This window comes from Podarcis bocagei, assembly GCF_964188305.1.
Source record: "Podarcis bocagei genome assembly, chromosome: 2".
NCBI lineage: Eukaryota > Metazoa > Chordata > Lepidosauria > Squamata > Lacertidae > Podarcis > Podarcis bocagei.
The window spans coordinates 15777069-15794320 of NC_138126.1; the positions used below are offsets into that span (position 1 = coordinate 15777069).

Genomic DNA, 17252 nt, shown 5'->3' on the forward strand with positions numbered 1-17252 from the left:
ATGAATTTTATTATTAGGGTCACAGACCAGTTCCGGCTCACTTACAATATCAGGAAAATCATAAAACACAACAGGAATACATTGAATTGCAACTGGGTATAACAGAGACAATTCAGATATAGCGGCAGTTAAAAATATATATTAAATCTTGATCATATATAGCCTAAAATTGTCATTTAAAAGCTTAATCGTTTTGCTAATTCAGTGTCATTCCCTCGCCTCAGTCTTTTCACGCCAGGTGATCTCAAACAGCCTCTCATTTATTTATTAGATTTCTACCCCAGCTTCCCCAAGGAGCTCGAGGCGACGGCATATGTGGTTTTTTCCTTCTACCCCGTTTTTATGCTCGCAACAGCCCTGTGAGGTAGACTGTGACTGGCCCAAGGTGGCGAGCTTCATAAACGAGTGGGAATTCGAACCCTGGTCTCCCAGGTCCTAGCACAGCGCTCTAACCACTACACCACATTGCCTCTCGGATACAATCTGCTGCCGAAAATGTACCGTATTTTTCGCTTTATAAGACACACCAGACCATAAGACGCACCTAGTTTTTGGAGGAGGAAGACAAGGAAAAAAATATTCTGAATCCCAGAAGCCAGAACAGCAAGAGGGTTTGCTGTGCAGCGAAAGCAGCAATCCCTCTTGCTGTTCTGGTTTCTGGGATAGCTGTGCCGCCTGCATTCGCTCCATAAGACGCACACACATTTCCCCTTACTTTTTAGGAGAGGAAAAGTGAGTCTTATAGAGCAAAAAATACAGCATTTTACTGAAATGTTCTCCCTTTCATTTTGCTTCCCCCCACTTGCTCCCCCCCTCCCCATGTGTGGAAAGACTTTGCATAGAATGCCAACAAGGAATCAGTCCCTATTGCCCCTCCCTTCTAGGACAAAGAAAAGGGACACAGTGGAACCATTTCAGGTAGGAAGTTACCAGGTAACAGCTGGAAGATTTGTTTATTTCTTTACTTAATTAGCTTCACAAAATTTATATGCCTCTCAATTGTAATAAAACCTCAAAATGTTTTACAAAAAGAATAAAGCAATAAAATTATCAGTAAAAAAAGTCAAAAACTGTTTAAAACATTCAAAAAGTAATAAAAATCAATCATACGGCAAAAAACAGATTAAAACACGTGTCAAGCATTCTACATGTGTGGATAGGCTTGCCTAAACAAAAAATATTTTATAGTACAGTACACTGATTTTTGCTTTCATTTTATGGATCGATGGTCTCGTTAGATAGTAAAATTCATGTTAAATTGCTGTTTTAGGGGTTGTTTTTAAAATTCTGGGACGGATTTATCCCTTTTGCATTACTTTCTATTGGAAAGCGTGCTTTGGTTTTGGAACGCTTTGGTTTTGGAACGGACTTCCAGAATGGATTAAGTTTGAGAACCAAGGTAACACTGTATGTTCTTGTCTCACATCTCAAGGTTCAACAAATGCTAGAAACTTGCTCTTTGCCTCACAACGAAAGTTGAGAATCAGGGAGTTGAGGTTTTGCTGCAGCATGTGGGGGACAAACCTGCCTTCTTCCCCCTACCCCACCCCTTTTGGGATGCCCGTGGATATAAACCAATTGATTCTGCATTCTGGGGCTTGTCCTTGGATTCTCTCCTCTGTGGGATGCATGAGAATGTTCCTAGGCAAAATGGTTGTGTCTCTCAATCGAGGGTTCTTTTATCTTCCCTGGGGAGAGGGTCACTGTCACCTCCTGGGAGACTGACGGAGGGGCCAGTGACCTTTGAGGATGTGGCCGTGTATTTCACGGAGAGCCAAGGGACACTGCTGGACCGCAGACAAAGACGGCTGTACAAGGGCATAATGTTGGAGAACTACAAGAACGTCGCCTCGCTGGGTAAGAACGTTTCTTCCTCAACTGCCTAGGACCCTCGTACCTACGGGGCCGCCTCTCCTGGTATGCCCCACGGAGAGCCTCAAGGTCCATAAATAGCAACACCTTAGAGGTCCTGGGCCCTAAGGAAGTTAGATTAGCCTCAACCAGAGCCAGGGCCTTTTCAACACTGGTGGAACGCTCTGCCTCATGACACCAGGGCCCTGCAGGATCTGATTTCTTTCCGCAGGGCTTGCAAGACAGAGTTGTTCCGCCTGGCCTTTGGCTGGGAGCCAATTTGATTCCCTCCCCCTCTTTCTTTTTCCTTTTTCCTCCTGTGATGAGGCTGCATTTTAATATTTTAATGTTTCAGTATTTTAATTGTTATATTTTAATCTTGTTTTTAAGTTGTATTCGTTCAACTTGTTTTTATTATTGCTTGTTAGTCGCCCTGAGCCCGGCCTTGGCTGGGGAGGGCGGGGTATAAATAAAAATTATTATTTACCTTCCCGCCGGAGCGGTACCTATTTATCTACTTGCACTTTGACATGCTTTTGAACTGCTAGGTTGGCAGGAGCTGGGACCGAGCAATAGGAGCTCACCCCATCGCGGGGATTCAAACCGCCAACCTTCTGATCAGCAAGCCCTAGGCTCTGTGGTTTAACCCACAGCACCACCCACGTCCCTCCTAACCAGGCGCAAAAGTAGCCCCATAAGCAGACACTGCAATAATTGAATACCAAGGTTACTAGCAGACCTTCCAAGTGTCCCTATTTTCCAAGGATGTCCTTGATTTTGAGAACGGTTTCTGATTTGATCCCAGAATGTCCAATTTTTCCTTAGGTTGTCCCTGTTTTCATTGGGAAAATGTTGGAGGGTATGGGGCTATCTGACCCCCGAGCCATCTGAAGGCACCCTGTACAGAGAAGGGTTTTTTTTAAAAAAAATGTTTAATGTTTTATATTTATATATTTAATTTACGTTGGAAGCTGCCCAGAGTGGTTGGAGCAACACAGTAAGATGTGCGGGGTATAAATAGTAAAATGATCATTTATGGAATGGGGCGTCCTTATTTTCATCGGAGAAATGTTGGAGGGTTTGTACTAGCTCATGGTCCTAGCAAGACCTGGAAGGCTAAAGGTTCCCCACCCCTGTCTTAAGGAGAGGTAAAACCACAGGTATGGCTCCTTTCCTGCGAGAAACCAGGTGACTTCCTAATAGTACTTCCCTCCTCAGTTTCATTCCTGCAGTTCTGAGCTGCCTCCTGCTTGAGCGTCTGGGAGCATAAGGAGGTGGTAGTGATTCTACTTTTCAGACAGAATATGGTTATTCACCTTGGTATTTGATGGTCAAAAGATAATGTGTTTGGCAACCTTGAAATTATTCGTTATGAGGGCATGCAGTTGTTTTTTTATCTTAATGTGTCCAGGTTTTTTTTAATTTTTTTAAAAAATGTTTAAAATACGTTTTGTATATACCGTATTTTTCCGTGTATAGGATGCCCCCATGTATAAGATGCCCCCTATTTTGGGGGACTCAAAATTAAGAAAATGCACTGCGCACTATCCATGTATAAGATGACCCCTTATTTTAAACTTCAAAAATTTAGGAAAAGATATAGTCTTATACTGGAAGGACAGATCCTGAAGCTGAGGCTCCAATATTTTGGCCACCTCATGAGAAGAGAAGACTCCCTGGAAAAGACCCTGATATTGGGAAAGATGGAGGCCACAAGGAGAAGGGGATGACAGAGGACAAGATGGTTGGACAGTGTTCTCGAAGCTACCAGCATGAGTTTGACCAAACTGCGGGAGGCAGTGGAAGACAGGAGTGCCTGGCATGCTCTGGTCCATGGGGTCACGAAGAGTCGGACACGACTAAATGACTAAACAGCAACATAGTCTTATACACAGAAAAATACGGTATGTTTTTAAAAAAGTTTTAGTGTTTTCTGCCCTGGGCTCCTTTGGGAGGAAGGGCAGAATAGATATTTAAGAAAATAAATAACAGATATGCACCCGGCTGGTTCCTTTTCACCAAACAGATGAGAGGTTTGTATTCTGCAATATATATAAAAATATACTACACTGAAATGTTAAAATGTTCCTTTGATTGTCCTTGAATCTTGCCACCACCTTTGCCAACCTCTCCTGCCATCCTCTCTTTGAGAATCTCTGCTCCAAAGGCATCCCAACTTTGCTATGCCAAGGACTCATTGTCGACCCCTCTCACAGCGCACACCCCCACAGTCCGCTGCTGGCATTTCTGGGGCACACGCAAGTGTTTAGTTAGTGGCATTATAGACTCATAATCATATTACTTTTTACAGAAGCACTTGAGTGCTTACTGGAAGGACAGATCCTGAAGCTGAGACTCCAATACTTTGGCCACCTCATGAGAAGAGAAGACTCCCTGGAAAAGACCCTGATGATTGTGGGCACAAGGAGAAGGGGACGACAGAGGATGAGATGGTTGGACAGTGTTCTCAAAGCTACCAGCATGAGTTTGACCAAACTGCGGGAGGCAGTGGAAGACAGGAGTGCCTGGCGTGCTCTGGTCCAGGGAGTCACAAAGAGTCGGACACAACAAAACTACTAAACAACAAACAAAACAGAAACACCCCTGAATAAGAATAAACACAGAACTCCCATGGACTCTGGAATTCTGGTTCGTAGCATATATATGGGTAAGTTAACATAACAAGAGCTGAGAAGAGCCCTTGTGCGTTGCTGAGGAGGTTCTGAAGCAGCAAGGATGGCGCCGGGTGGGCAAGCAGCAGCCGGCAGAAGCAGCTCCAGCATGGTGACGCCCGAGGAGCTGTGGGGCTGGATCTGGGGCGCCTACCGCTTCCCCACAGACCGCAGTGACTTTCGCAGGAACCTCATAGTTAACCTGGGTCTCTTTGCAGTGGGAGTTTGGGTAGCTAGAAACTTAACAGACATCGATTTGATGGCACCACAGCCTCCTGCATAGCAGAAACGATGTGAATGAAGTAGATCTGCGTGAAGTTTCCCTCTTGCTTTATGACCAAATGAATTGGTTCATCACTGCGTTGATTTACATGGGATGTTATTTGCAATGCAGCTTCCATTGAAGCAATTGGAGGCATCAGCATCGTGAGTGAAGGACTAGAGAAAACACAGAGGCAACAATTTACCTGTACATTTCTTTTTATCATGTTCACTTTACTTGCTTGGGAGCACTATTGAGTCCAATTAATGTACAGTGGTACCTCGGGTTAAGTACTTAATTCTTTCCGGAGGTCCATACTTAACCTGAAACTGTTCTTAACCTGAAGCACCACTTTAGCTAATGGGGCCTCCTGCTGCCGCCGCACTGCCGGAGCACGATTCTGTTCTCATCCTGAAGCAAAGTTCTTAACCCGAAGCACTATTTTTAGGTTAGCGGAGTCTGTAACCTGAAGCATATGTAACCTGAAGCGTAAGTAACCCGAGGAACCACTGTAGTACCTTCTGTTCTATTTTTGTCAGAAAATATAAGTTCTTTTGCAGATGGAATCAACTTCTGTACCCAGAGTTTAACAGAGTCTGAAGTGTGAAATAAAGACATGCCAATGAAAAAAAAAGGGAAAAAAACATAACAAGAGCTAGCAAGGGTCGGAAGCAAAATAATCTGCTTACTGAGAAGTGGAGCACGTTTGTTATGTATCACAGCAACAGCTGAAGGAAAGATGCAGCCTTTGGCGGTTTGTTGTAAAGTGCATTATTCCAGAAGGAAGGACTGCTTTGTCTTAGAACTTACGTGCTGTATCCACCGCTTAAATACAAAGAAAGCAAATGATAAGCATGGATGAATTAAAAAAAAGTGGCAATGACCAGGATGACAGTCTTTCCCAACCTGGTGCCCTCAGGCTAGTTTGGAGGACGCATCCCAACTGGCCCCAAGGCATCTCTTTTCAAAACCTCCTTCCGCCTCCCTCATCCATGCGCTCAAACAGCAGATTGGTGAGGGCTTCGCCTTGCCCATCTTCTGGCTTGGCTTCAAGCACATGATGGGAAGCGGAAAGAAAAGGAAAACCCGCCTTTGGGAGCGGGAGGAGGGGTGGAAATAGCAACCAACAAAACCCAGCACAACAATAAAGGGGAAGTGAGCGAGGCTTCTTTGCGTTTCTCCAGCCACCCGCTCCTACAAAAAGCTCCATTTGCGCCCTCGTTCAATCCGTAAGCTGCTTTGCCGGGCGCGCGCGCAGTCCGGAGCTCCCTTAATTCGGATTAGTGGCCCCCGCCTGGACGCGTTTGCAGGGCTGCTTGGCTCCCTTTGCGGGCTCCGCATTCCGAGCACGCAGCCGCGGTTCTTTCAAATGAATGCATGTGCGCACCACCTGGACGGCGGCGAGGATGGAGAGCGGTGCGCGCGCGCGCCGGAGATTCGTGTTAACTGATTGACGCGGGGTAGAAAGTACGTGTGATAGTCAAGTGTGTCAACGAGCTGCTGGTGGTGGTGGTCGAGGAGAAGAAGAAATCTGCCCGAGAGGGGCTGCTGTCTGAACAGGTAAGAAAGGCTTCTAAGAGCGATGGAGTGGCGCCAGGTGCGATTCCCTGCATCTCCAGGTGAGGCTGCAGGGAGAGACACCTGCCTCAAACCTTGGAGTGCTGCTGCCAGCCCGTGTCGATTGGACCAATGATGTGATTCACTATAAGGCACTATGCTCTTGCATTTAAGAGATGCTTAGAGCTGATAATGGGACGCGGGCCTAGGACAGAGCCTAGGACTTGCCGATCAGAAGGTCGGCAGTTCGAATCCCTGCTACGGGGTGAGCTCCCGTTGCTCGGTCCCTGCTCCTGCCAACCTAGCAGTTTGAAAGCACGTCAAAGTGCAAGTAGATAAATAGGTACCGCTCTGGCGGAAAAGTAAACGGTGTTTCTGTGCGCTGCTCTGGTTTGCCAGAAGCGACTTAGTCATGCTGGCCACATGACCTGGAAGGTGTACGCCGGCTCCCTCAGCCAATAAAGCGAGATGAGCGCGGCCATGACTGGACCTAACGGTCAGGGGTCCCTTTACCTTTAGAGCTGATAATTTCCCACAGGCGTAGCTTGCTAAAGGTGCATGTCCCGTCCCCCACCATGTATCTATATTAAAGGCAGATGGGCAACAAAGTTCAAAGCAGCATAAATTTATTGGAGAAGGCATGCATCAGTGTCTAGGTGCAACCTAGCTTTGTAAATAAGGCTACAAAAGTTACCTGCCTTAAGAAAAAGGAAAACAGACAACTAGCCTGTTATGAGGCTAACATTCTGTGTTTCTATGCCAGCTGCAATAGAAAAGGGAGTGGACCTTCCTTCATGTAAATTATGTACTGATAAGACTGTGGTGCTGGATTGCAGTTATTTCTGTTAGGGTTTTTTTAAATTGGGGACTGCGTTGAAAGGACTTTGGGGCCTGAAAAGCTGTTAAATAAAACAATACATACTGTGGCACAGTCCTAAGCCTACTCACTACAATTGAATTCAGTGGGGCTTACTCCCAGGTAAATGGGGTTCCTATTGCAGCCTCAGCCTCTTTACAGGATAGTTTTTTTTAAAAAAAAGTTCTTCTGCTAAAGAGACTGGAGAAGGAGGAATAGAGTTGAGGGATGGATTCCCTTCTCTGACAACCCACTGTCTCTCATGCTTGAAATTCCTGCTCTGGTATTAACATTAGCAAAACAACAACAACAAACCTATGGTTACGTAAAACATACTCAATAAACACACAAGACGTAACCGGCTGTACTTTTGAATAAATAAGATATATTATTCATTGTATCAAATTGTAGATTTCAACGGAAGTCTCATAAAGTTCAACAAAAAAAGCAGACGACCCAGTGGATCAGTTCATTCTCTAGTCAGTTCATAGAATCATAGAATCATAGAGTTGGAAGAGACCACAAGGGCCATCGAGTTCAACCCCCTGCCAAGCAGGAAACACCATCAGAGCACTCCTGACATATGGTTGTCAAGCCTCTGCTTAAAGACCTCCAAAGTAGGAGACTCCACCACACTCCTTGGCAGCAAATTCCACTGTCAAACAGCTCTTACTGTCAGGAAGTTCTTCCTAATGTTTAGGTGGAATCTTCTTTCTTGTAGTTTGGATCCATTGCTCCGTGTCCGCTTCTCTGGAGCAGCAGAAAACAACCTTTCTCCCTCCTCTATGTGACATCCTTTTATATATTTGAACATGGCTATCATATCACCCCTTAACCTCCTCTTCTCCAGGCTAAACATGCCCAGCTCCCTTAGCCGTTCCTCATAAGGCATCGTTTCCAGGCCTTTGACCATTTTGGTTGCCCTCCTCCGGACACGTTCCAGTTTGTCAGTGTCCTTCTTGAACTGTGGTGCCCAGAACTGGACACAGTACTCCAGGTGAGGTCTGACCAGAGCAGAATACAGTGGCACTATTACTTCCCTTGATCTAGATGCTATACTCCTATTGATGCAGCCCAGAATTGCATTGGCTTTTTTAGCTGCCGCGTCACAGTGTTGGCTCATGTCAAGTTTGTGGTCAACCAAGACTCCTAGATCCTTTTCACATGTACTGCTCTCAAGCCAGGTGTCACCCATCTTGTATTTGTGCCTCTCATTTTTTTTGCCCAAGTGCAATACTTTACATTTCTCCCTGTTAAAATTCATCTTGTTTGTTTTTGCCCAGTTCTCTAATCTGTCAAGGTCGTTTTGAAGTGTGATCCTGTCCTCTGGGGTGTTAGCCACCCCTCCCAGTTTGGTGTCATCTGCAAATTTGATCAGGATGCCCTTGAGTCCATCATCCAAGTCATTGATAAAGATGTTGAATAAGACCGGGCCCAAGACAGAACCCTGTGGCACCCCACTAGTCACTCTTCTCCAGGATGAAGAGGAACCATTGATGAGCACCCTTTGGGTTCGGTCAGTCAGCCAGTTACAAATCCACTGAGTGGTAGCATAGTCAAGACCGCATTTGACCAGCTTCTTTACAAGAATATCATGGGGCACCTTGTCAAATGCCTTGCTGAAATCAAGGTAGGCTACATCCACTGCGTTCCCTTCATCTACCAGGCTTGTAATTCTGTCAAAAAACGAGATCAGGTTAGTCTGACATGACTTATTTTTCAGAAATCCATGCTGACTATTGGTGATCACAGCATTCCTTTCTAGGTGCTCACAGACTGTTTGCTTAATGATCTGCTCCAGAATCTTCCCTGGTATTGATGTCAGACTGACTGGGCGGTAATTATTTGGGTCCTCTCTTTTCCCCTTTTTGAAAATAGGGACAACATTTGCCCTCCTCCAGTCTGCCGGGACTTCGCCTGTTCTCCAGGAATTCTCAAAGATGACTGCCAGTGGTTCTGAGATCACATCTGCCAGTTCTTTTAATACTCTTGGATGCAGTTCATCTGGCCCTGGAGACTTGAATACATCTAAACTAGCCAAGTATTCTTGTACTATCTCCTTAGTTATTCTGGGCTGTGTTTCTTCTGCTGAATCATTTGCTCCAAATTCTTCAGGTCGGGCATTGTTTTCTTTATCGGAGAAGACTGAGGCAAAGAAGGCATTGAGGAGTTCAGCCCTTTCTGTGTCCCCTGTTTGCATTTCACCATCTTCTCCTCTGAGTGACCCCACTGTTTCTTTGTTCTTCCTTTTGCTACGAACATACCCATAAAAGCCTTTTTTGTTGCTTTTAACCTCTCTAGCGAGCCTGAGTTCATTCTGTGCTTTAGCTTTTCTGACTTTGTGTCTACACGTGCTGGCTATTTGTTTGAATTCCTCTTTGGTGGTTTCCCCCCTTTTCCATTTTTTGTACACATCCTTTTTTAATCTTAACTCAGTTAAAAGTTCTTTAGATAGCCACCCTGGCTTCTTTAGGCACCTTCCATGTTTCCGTCTCATTGGTATTGCCTGACGTTGTGCTTTTACTATCTCCCTCTTAACAAACTCCCAGCCATCATGAACTCCCTTTCCTTTTAGTATTACTGTCCATGGGATCTCACCCAGTACTTCCCTAAGTTTTATGAAGTCGGCTTTCTTAAAGTCAAGAAATTGAGTCCTAGTATGCTTGGCTGCTCCTTTCCGCTGTATAGTAAACTTCAGAAGAGCATGATCACTCGCGCCTAATGATCCTTCCACTTCTACCCCACTAACCAGGTCATCAACATTGGTTAGGACCAGATCTAAAATGGCTGTTCCTCTTGTTGCTTCTCCCACTTTCTGGACAATGAAGTTGTCTGCAAGGCCAGTGAGGAATCTGTTTGACCTTATGCTCTTGGCTGAGTTTGACATCCAACAAATATCCGGGTAATTGAAGTCCCCCATTACTACTATCTCCCTTCCTTTTGCATGCTTGGCCATCTGTTCCAGGAAGGCATCATCTATGTCCTCCGTTTGGCTTGGGGATCTATAGTAAACTCCCACAATGAGGTCACTGTTATTCTTCTCTCCCTTAATTTTGACCCAAATGCTCTCACTTTGGCTTTGAGGTTCTAAATCTTGGATCTCTTCACAGGTATACACATCCCTGACATATAACGCCACTCCTCCTCCTTTCTTGTCTGGTCTGTTTCTCTGAAATAGATTGTATCCCCCCATTATTACATTCCAATCGTGGGACTTATCCCACCAGGTTTCAGTGATGCCTATTATGTCATATTTAGTTTGCTGTACCAAGAGCTCAAGCTCATCTTGTTTAGTTCCCATGCTTTGCGCATTAGTGTACAGACATTGAAGTCCATTAATCGTTCCCCCGTGTCTCTTATTTAAGGATTTTTTCCTCCCACCACTAGGTCTGCGTGCTGTTTGCTCCATTTGGTCTATGACATTTGGATGATCATCTTCATCAATTGATAGTCTCCTACCTTCAGGAGCACTGTCTCCCTCCCCCACATTAGTCAGTTTAAAGCCCTCCTGATGAGGTTTCTGAGATTTTTGGCAAAAACATTCCTCCCAACCGTTGTGAGGTGCAGCCCATCGCTTGCCAGAAGTCCATCTTCAAGAAACTGCAGTCCGTGATCTAAGAATCCAAACCGTTCCTGTTTACACCATTTGCGAAGCCAGCTGTTCACTTCCACTATTTTTCCCTCTCTCCCTGGGCCACGTCGTTCAACTGGGAGGACAGATGAGATGACAATTTGTGCATTTAGTTGCTTCAATTTCCTGCCGAGAGCCTCGTAGTCTCTTTTGATCTTCTGGAGGCTATTGCTTGCAGTGTCATTGGTTCCCACATGAACCAAGAGGAAGGGGTATTTGTCAGTGGGTTTTATGATTCCTTGTAGTCGTTCAGTTACATCTTGGATCTTAGCCCCGGGGAGACAGCACACTTCCCGAGACATCTTGTCAGGCCCACAGATCACTGCTTCTGTTCCCCTCAGTAGGGAATCCCCTATCACCACTACACACCTCCTCTTAGGTTTGGTCGGGGTTCTTCCATGAGCTGTCCGTTCCAAGGTCGCCTGCACATTCCCTGAGGACTGACTTTGCTGCTCGTCTTCATATACCTGATCGACTGTAATGAGGGAGAGATCCTCAAATGGAATCTGCTCTTCGTCTTCCATGCTAGGGGAGAGGACCTCAAAGCGATTGTGTATTTCTAAACAATCAGAGCGAACCCTGGGCCTCCTACTTCTTTGAGTCACGTTTCTCCATATATCTGGCTCCTGTGTTGGTGAACTAGCCTCCTTCTCAGGGGAGTCCCCTGTCTCCTCCTTGGTGGAGACGGTGTGCTCTGTTGCTTCCAAGAAGAGCTCCAGCTCTCTAATTCTTTGGAGCGTAGCTACACATTCCTCCAGTTGCTGGACTTTGTCTTTTAAGAGGGCAATCAACATGCAATTGCTGCAGGTAAAGCTGCCTGCAACCTTTGGCAAGATGGCAAACATTGCGCAGGAACCGCAGGCGACTGCAGCTGTTCCCTCCCCCTCCATCTTGAGAACGTGTCATTGGGGGTGGCTACAGCGGTCCTCCATCATAAAAAGCGTGAAGACAGGACAAATAACTCCCCCCACAAAAAAAACCCTAGGTCTCCCCCAACAAACGTTTGAGACTAGCTCCCCTAAATCTAAAAGATGGATCAAACTGTGCGCGCCCTGACCTTTGCACAGGGAGAACAGCTTATCAGCCACAAAGAAACACACACACACACACACACACACACACACACACACACACACACACAAGAAAACCCTTTTTGCTCCTTCTTCAACTGCTGCCCTGCTAGCCTAAGGTCCATACATGTATAAATGTCTATTCCACCTGTCTGTTCATAGAGTCCAATAATCCACATGAAGGGTTGTTACAGTTCCACAGAATCCTTTCACAGAGTCTAAGACGAGGATTTCCGGAATATTAGCCTTGTTTCGCCATCCTAGGCTTCATCAGTAGAACTGGCTCTAGGTAATGCAAATAAATACAATATCGCAATCTCACACAATTTTACAGCAAAATTAACATTAAAAAACCATAAACAATTGTACATACCATATGTAATATTACAGGATAGTGGATCTTATAGCGGCTAAAAGCTTCCAAAGAACCCCCTCTATCCATTTTCCCCACACCTTGAACTTAATGTGTCTCAGTCAGGTTGGTGATTTTAACATCAATAAAAATCAAGATGTTGATCAAGATGCTTAGTGCTGTCCCTTGTGGTTTAAATCAAGACAAAGGATTTTTTAAACATTACACAGCATGTGCTAAGCACCTTACAAATGCCAGCATGGGCTATCTGTGACTGTTCCTTGCAGATGGCTCCCTGGGCTTCTAAGACAACTTTATCAGATATATGAAGTGTCCCCCTGTCTGGTTAGGGTGCTGCATATATCCTAAATACAGAGAGAGGAAAGGAAAAACAAAACCCTGTTTTGAGTGTGGAGGTAAAGTGTTGGCTGGTGCAGTTTTAACCTGGCCAGTGCGGACTCCATGCTCAAACCCACCCAGAACATTTCACCAAATGGGCTAATATATGTTATATTTTACCTTTCTTTTTCTCCACGTGGGTGATGTGACTCTGCCCTTCCCAGGGGAGCAAGTCAGTTTGCTGGATTCATATCCAAGAGCTGTATCTGGAGACACCATGCAGGCAGATGACGGTGGCGACGCCATCTTGTTGGGTAAGGATGCATCCGATAGAGACCCTGGCTTTCTTTATAATGTTTGTCATCAGCTGCATGCTTGCTTGTGGTGCGAGTGGGTTTTCTGCTTGTATGTTTTCGTCCTGACGGTGTTTGCTTTTAAAACATTCAAATGGCCCGTGTAAACGAGCCCAAGAAAGTTACTAGCCTGCCATTTATTTCATTTTCTGCTATCCTGTTTGAGAGATGTAAGGGCTCCATCCCTCCAGACATAAAAAGAGTGCTGCTGGATCAGGCCAGAGGCCTGCCAAATTTGTCCAGCATCCTGATCTCACAGTAGCCAACCAGATGCCTCTATAAAGCCCTCAAGCAAAACCTCAGTCTCTGCACTTAGTAAAGAAACAGTGATTTGAATGCATTATAAACATGCAACACCAGATGGCGCCAGAGAGCAGTAAATTTTAAAATGTGATTTTCCATAGAGATTTTTTTCTTTTGTTATAACAATCTAATTTCTGACATTTATATGTTTGTTTTCCTGTGTCTAAATCCATCCTCCCTCCCTCCCTCCCTCCTTCACTCTGTCTGTCTGTCTCTCTCTCTCTGTCTCTCTCTCTCTGTCTCTCTCTCTCTTTCTCACACACACACACACAGCTTCATGCTGCATTTCTGTGCAAGGCAAGGAAGTGGGGAAATGGGCTTCCTATGCTGGCTACTATCCTGGGTGCAGAGGGTCATCTAGTCCAACCCCCTGCAATGCAGGAATCTCAACTAAAACATCCATGACAGGTGTCTCCATCCAACCTCTGCTTAAAAACCTCCAAGGAAGGAGAGTCCACCACCTCCTGAGACTGTTCCACAGTCGAACAGCTCTTAAAACGAAAACACAGTAAAGCTGTAGCATAAAAAATGAATTCTGGGAACTTGGGCAAATAAAAGCTGGTTTTGAGGAGTCAATCGAGGAAAACAGGCTACTGACAGTGGCTGCTTCATGTCTAGCACAGGGAAGGGCATTCCATAGTCCTGGGGTAGTAGCGAAAAATGCCCATTTTTGGGTCACCGCCCTATGATATTCTGTAGGGTGTGGTGCCACAGATAAAATGCCCAGATGATTGGAGTGGTCTTACAGGTCTAGGTAGGGGCCTGAAGAGGGCGGAGGAGAGGTTGGCTGCATGCAGGCGCAGTCTCTGATTGCTTGGGGAAAACACTGGAGAGGAGGAGACTTAGCTGTGGGGAGACGGGGCGGGGTTCAGTCTCGGCAACAGATCCATGGGGGCAAGACCTACCAGGGATGGACTGCTGTGCTCACTAGGCCTGACACACTGCCTGGTCTGTGCAGATCACATTCTTACTAATACAGTCATACCTCTTGTTACGTTTGCTTCAGGTTAAATCTTTTCAGGTTGCGTCCTGCGGCGACCCAGAAGTACCGGAAAGGCTTACTTCCGGGTTTCGCTGCTCGCACATGTGCAGACGCTCAAAATGATGTCATGCACAGAAGCAGCAAATCGCGATGTGCAGTCACGGGTTGCGTTCTGCTCATGTTGCGAACGGGGCTCCGGAACGGATCCTGTTCGCAACCAGAGGTACCACTGTAAAGAGTTAACGACGAACTTGCAGGGTGTGATTTTACTGCCCGCTTGCTCCTGACACCTGACGGCCCATTTTTCTGTTCCAGGCAGCGAGGAGCGCGGAAAGATCTACCCGGGAGAGACCCCGCGCTACTGCCCCCTCTACGCCAAAAGCTTTGGCGGCACGCCGAGCCGCGAGAGGCCTGTCGCAGGTGACAAACGCTACAAGTGCTCTGAGTGCGGGAAGGGCTTCAAGAAGCGGTCGGCCCTCCTGACTCACGACCGGACGCACACCGGGGAGAAGCCCTACGGCTGCGCCGAGTGCGGGAACAGCTTCAGCAACAAGTCCAGCCTGACGCGGCACAAGAGGAAGCACACGGGCGAGAAGCCCTTCGGCTGCCCCGACTGCGGCAAGAGGTTCAGTCAGAGCTCCAGCCTCATCCGCCACCTGAGGAACCACACGGGGCTCCGGCCCTACCGCTGCTCGGCGTGCGGCAAGAGCTTCAAGCAGAGCTCCAGTCTCCTGGTCCACAGAAGGACTCACACGGGGGAGACCCCCTACAGCTGCTCGGTCTGCGGCAAGCGCTTCTCGCAGAGCTCCAACCTGGTGAAGCACGAGAGGATCCACACCGGAGAGAAGCCCTACGGCTGCGCCGAGTGCGGCAACACCTTCAGCAACAAGTCCAGCCTTACCAGGCACAAGAGGAACCACACGGGGCAGAAGCCCTACAAGTGCCCCCAGTGCGGGAAGCGCTTCAAGCAGAGCTCGGGCCTGCTCAAGCACGAGCGAGCCCACGCGAGGAAGAGCCTCGCGAAACTCCCGGAGCCCGGCAAGCGCTTGGACACCATGAGAGCCCACCTCGGCGAGGCCTTGTGAAAACACCTCGCTCCGCTGAGGAAAGGTCGAAAGGCATGAAGCTCGTTGGCGTTGAAACCGTGCGAAGTCAGGGATCGGGGGGGCTGCAGCCCTTCTGGAGTTCCTGGGCTGCAATGTCTGCCATCTCCAACTCTTTGGGGGTGGAAGAAGTTGGAGTTCAGCAACTTTTAGGAAAGTCACAGGTTTCCCCACTTCTGATACCACGAGTGCTCGGTTCAGGGCATGCAAGGCCTGGAGCCTGACGCCTAGCTAGATACTAGTCAAAAGTCCTCTGCTCTCACAGTCCATACAAGGCTGACAAAATGGCCACCACTGCTGACAGGCTGTGGTTGGTCGGTTGGTGTGTGTCGTAGGCCTGGCAGCAAGGTTTTCTGATGTTTAGCTCTCTTTGTACATGGGAGGATTTCCTCCTGGGAGAAAACTTTTAGAACAAGGCAACTGCTCCTTACTCAACAGAAAATTTCCCAATGAGGACCTGGAGATGGGAGGCAGGAATCTGTTGCTGGAACCACCAGGCGATTTGAACCAGAGAATCATCAGGTTCCCGGTCCAATAAAGGATTTTGTTATCTTCTATGTTCTTAGAGTAGCCTTGTAAATAAAAGCCACAGAAGTTACCTCAGGACTGGCCAAACCGTTAGGCAGCGTGAGGTGGCTGCCTCAGGCAACTAATTTTGGGTGTCATGAAAGTGTAGCAAATGGTTTTATGTTGTTGTCTTTTTACTCCCAGCCTTTGGTTTTACGCACCGTGACCTGAGAGGCTGCCATTTGTTCCACCCTAAGCAGCCAAAATGGCTCAGGCTGGACCTGATATGCCTACTTAAAAGCAAGTAGACTGCAATTCCGTGCTGGTCGTGGAGGAAGGAAGTGCAATAATAAGAAACTTAGGTTTCTTCCCTCCTCCATGGTCAACATAGAAACCGAAGTTTCTTATTATTGCACCAAAGTGGACTAGCGGTATGAATCACTCTGTTCCTTTCTGTGGAGCAATCTGTCCCTTCTCCAGTTTGCTTGTTTGCCTGCCTGGAATTCCCGCTCACCTGTGGCGACCAGGTAAGCTCTTAAACACAAGGCTGCATCAGATGAAGTTGATCACTGCCATGTTAAAAGTATTCTTAGTTGCCTCGGTTAGAAACGCTAGCAGACATCTTTGTTTATACACGTAAAGAATATTATTTGGTAAACAAAAAAGTCCTCCCCTGTTTATAGCAAATGGGAGACCTAGTTTAACACACACACTGGTATTTTCTTTCTATTTGTTTAAACGCATTTAAGGTGGCAGTCCTATGCACATTTAACTTTCCACCCTCAGGACTTGCTCATGAGTAAGCAATGCATCGACTCGGGCCTTTCAAGTCTATTTCTTAATCACGGTATGACACCCTTTTTAAAATTCTAGTGCTAGCCTTAATTTTTAAGCCTGAACTTTAATTTTTTCTGAGTAACCTTATCACTCTATGGTTGTATCGGATGCCTCAGTAGATAAGAGGCTTTAATTTGGGTGTGGGTGTTCTGGCTTCATGTCCTGCCCATATGTAGCCTTCCTGTCTTGTCCAAGTTAGCCTCATTTGACCCATTTGGAAAATGGGAATAGCCCCCCCAGCCTACCTCACAGGGTTGTTGTGAGGCTGAACATAAATAAAGACTGTACACCGTTCACTCCCGCAAGTTTTCTTTACTTTTCCTCCAGCAGCTTTTTAGATAAATATTGAGGTTTGCGGTCTGGTTCAAGCTGCTTCTCTTTGCTCGGTCCGATCTGCTTCCCATATCCCTTGACCGAAGCAAAGCCAGAGCTCCTTGCTTGAGTTGCATACGGAGCCAAGCCTGCCTAAGCGGAGATCTGAAACTAAAAAATCGAGCAATTGCAGCTGGAAAATTGCACCCTTTTGGAAATGTAACGCCGCTTCAGGTGCATTGCTGTTAGGCGCCCTCCTTTGCAC

General features: G+C 46.6%; 1 protein-coding gene across 4 annotated transcripts; it reads left to right on the plus strand.

Moving 5' to 3' along the window:
• Nucleotides 1-815: 815 nt before the first annotated feature.
• LOC308581048 (uncharacterized protein) lies at nt 816-16971 on the plus strand. Of its 4 annotated transcripts, none has more exons than XM_081183492.1 (3): nt 816-918; nt 12815-12904; nt 14544-16971. In XM_081183492.1, exons 2-3 carry the CDS (start codon nt 12868-12870, stop codon nt 15311-15313), a joined length of 807 nt encoding a protein of 268 aa, XP_081039618.1. In that variant the 5' UTR covers nt 816-918; nt 12815-12867; the 3' UTR covers nt 15314-16971. The 4 variants fall into 4 exon arrangements, with proteins under 4 accessions (XP_081039618.1, XP_081039617.1, XP_081039616.1 ...); XM_081183491.1 differs by having other exon boundaries at nt 829-933; XM_081183490.1 differs by lacking the exon at nt 816-918 and adding an exon at nt 5624-6345.
• The last annotated feature ends 281 nt before the right edge of the window (nt 16972-17252 follow it).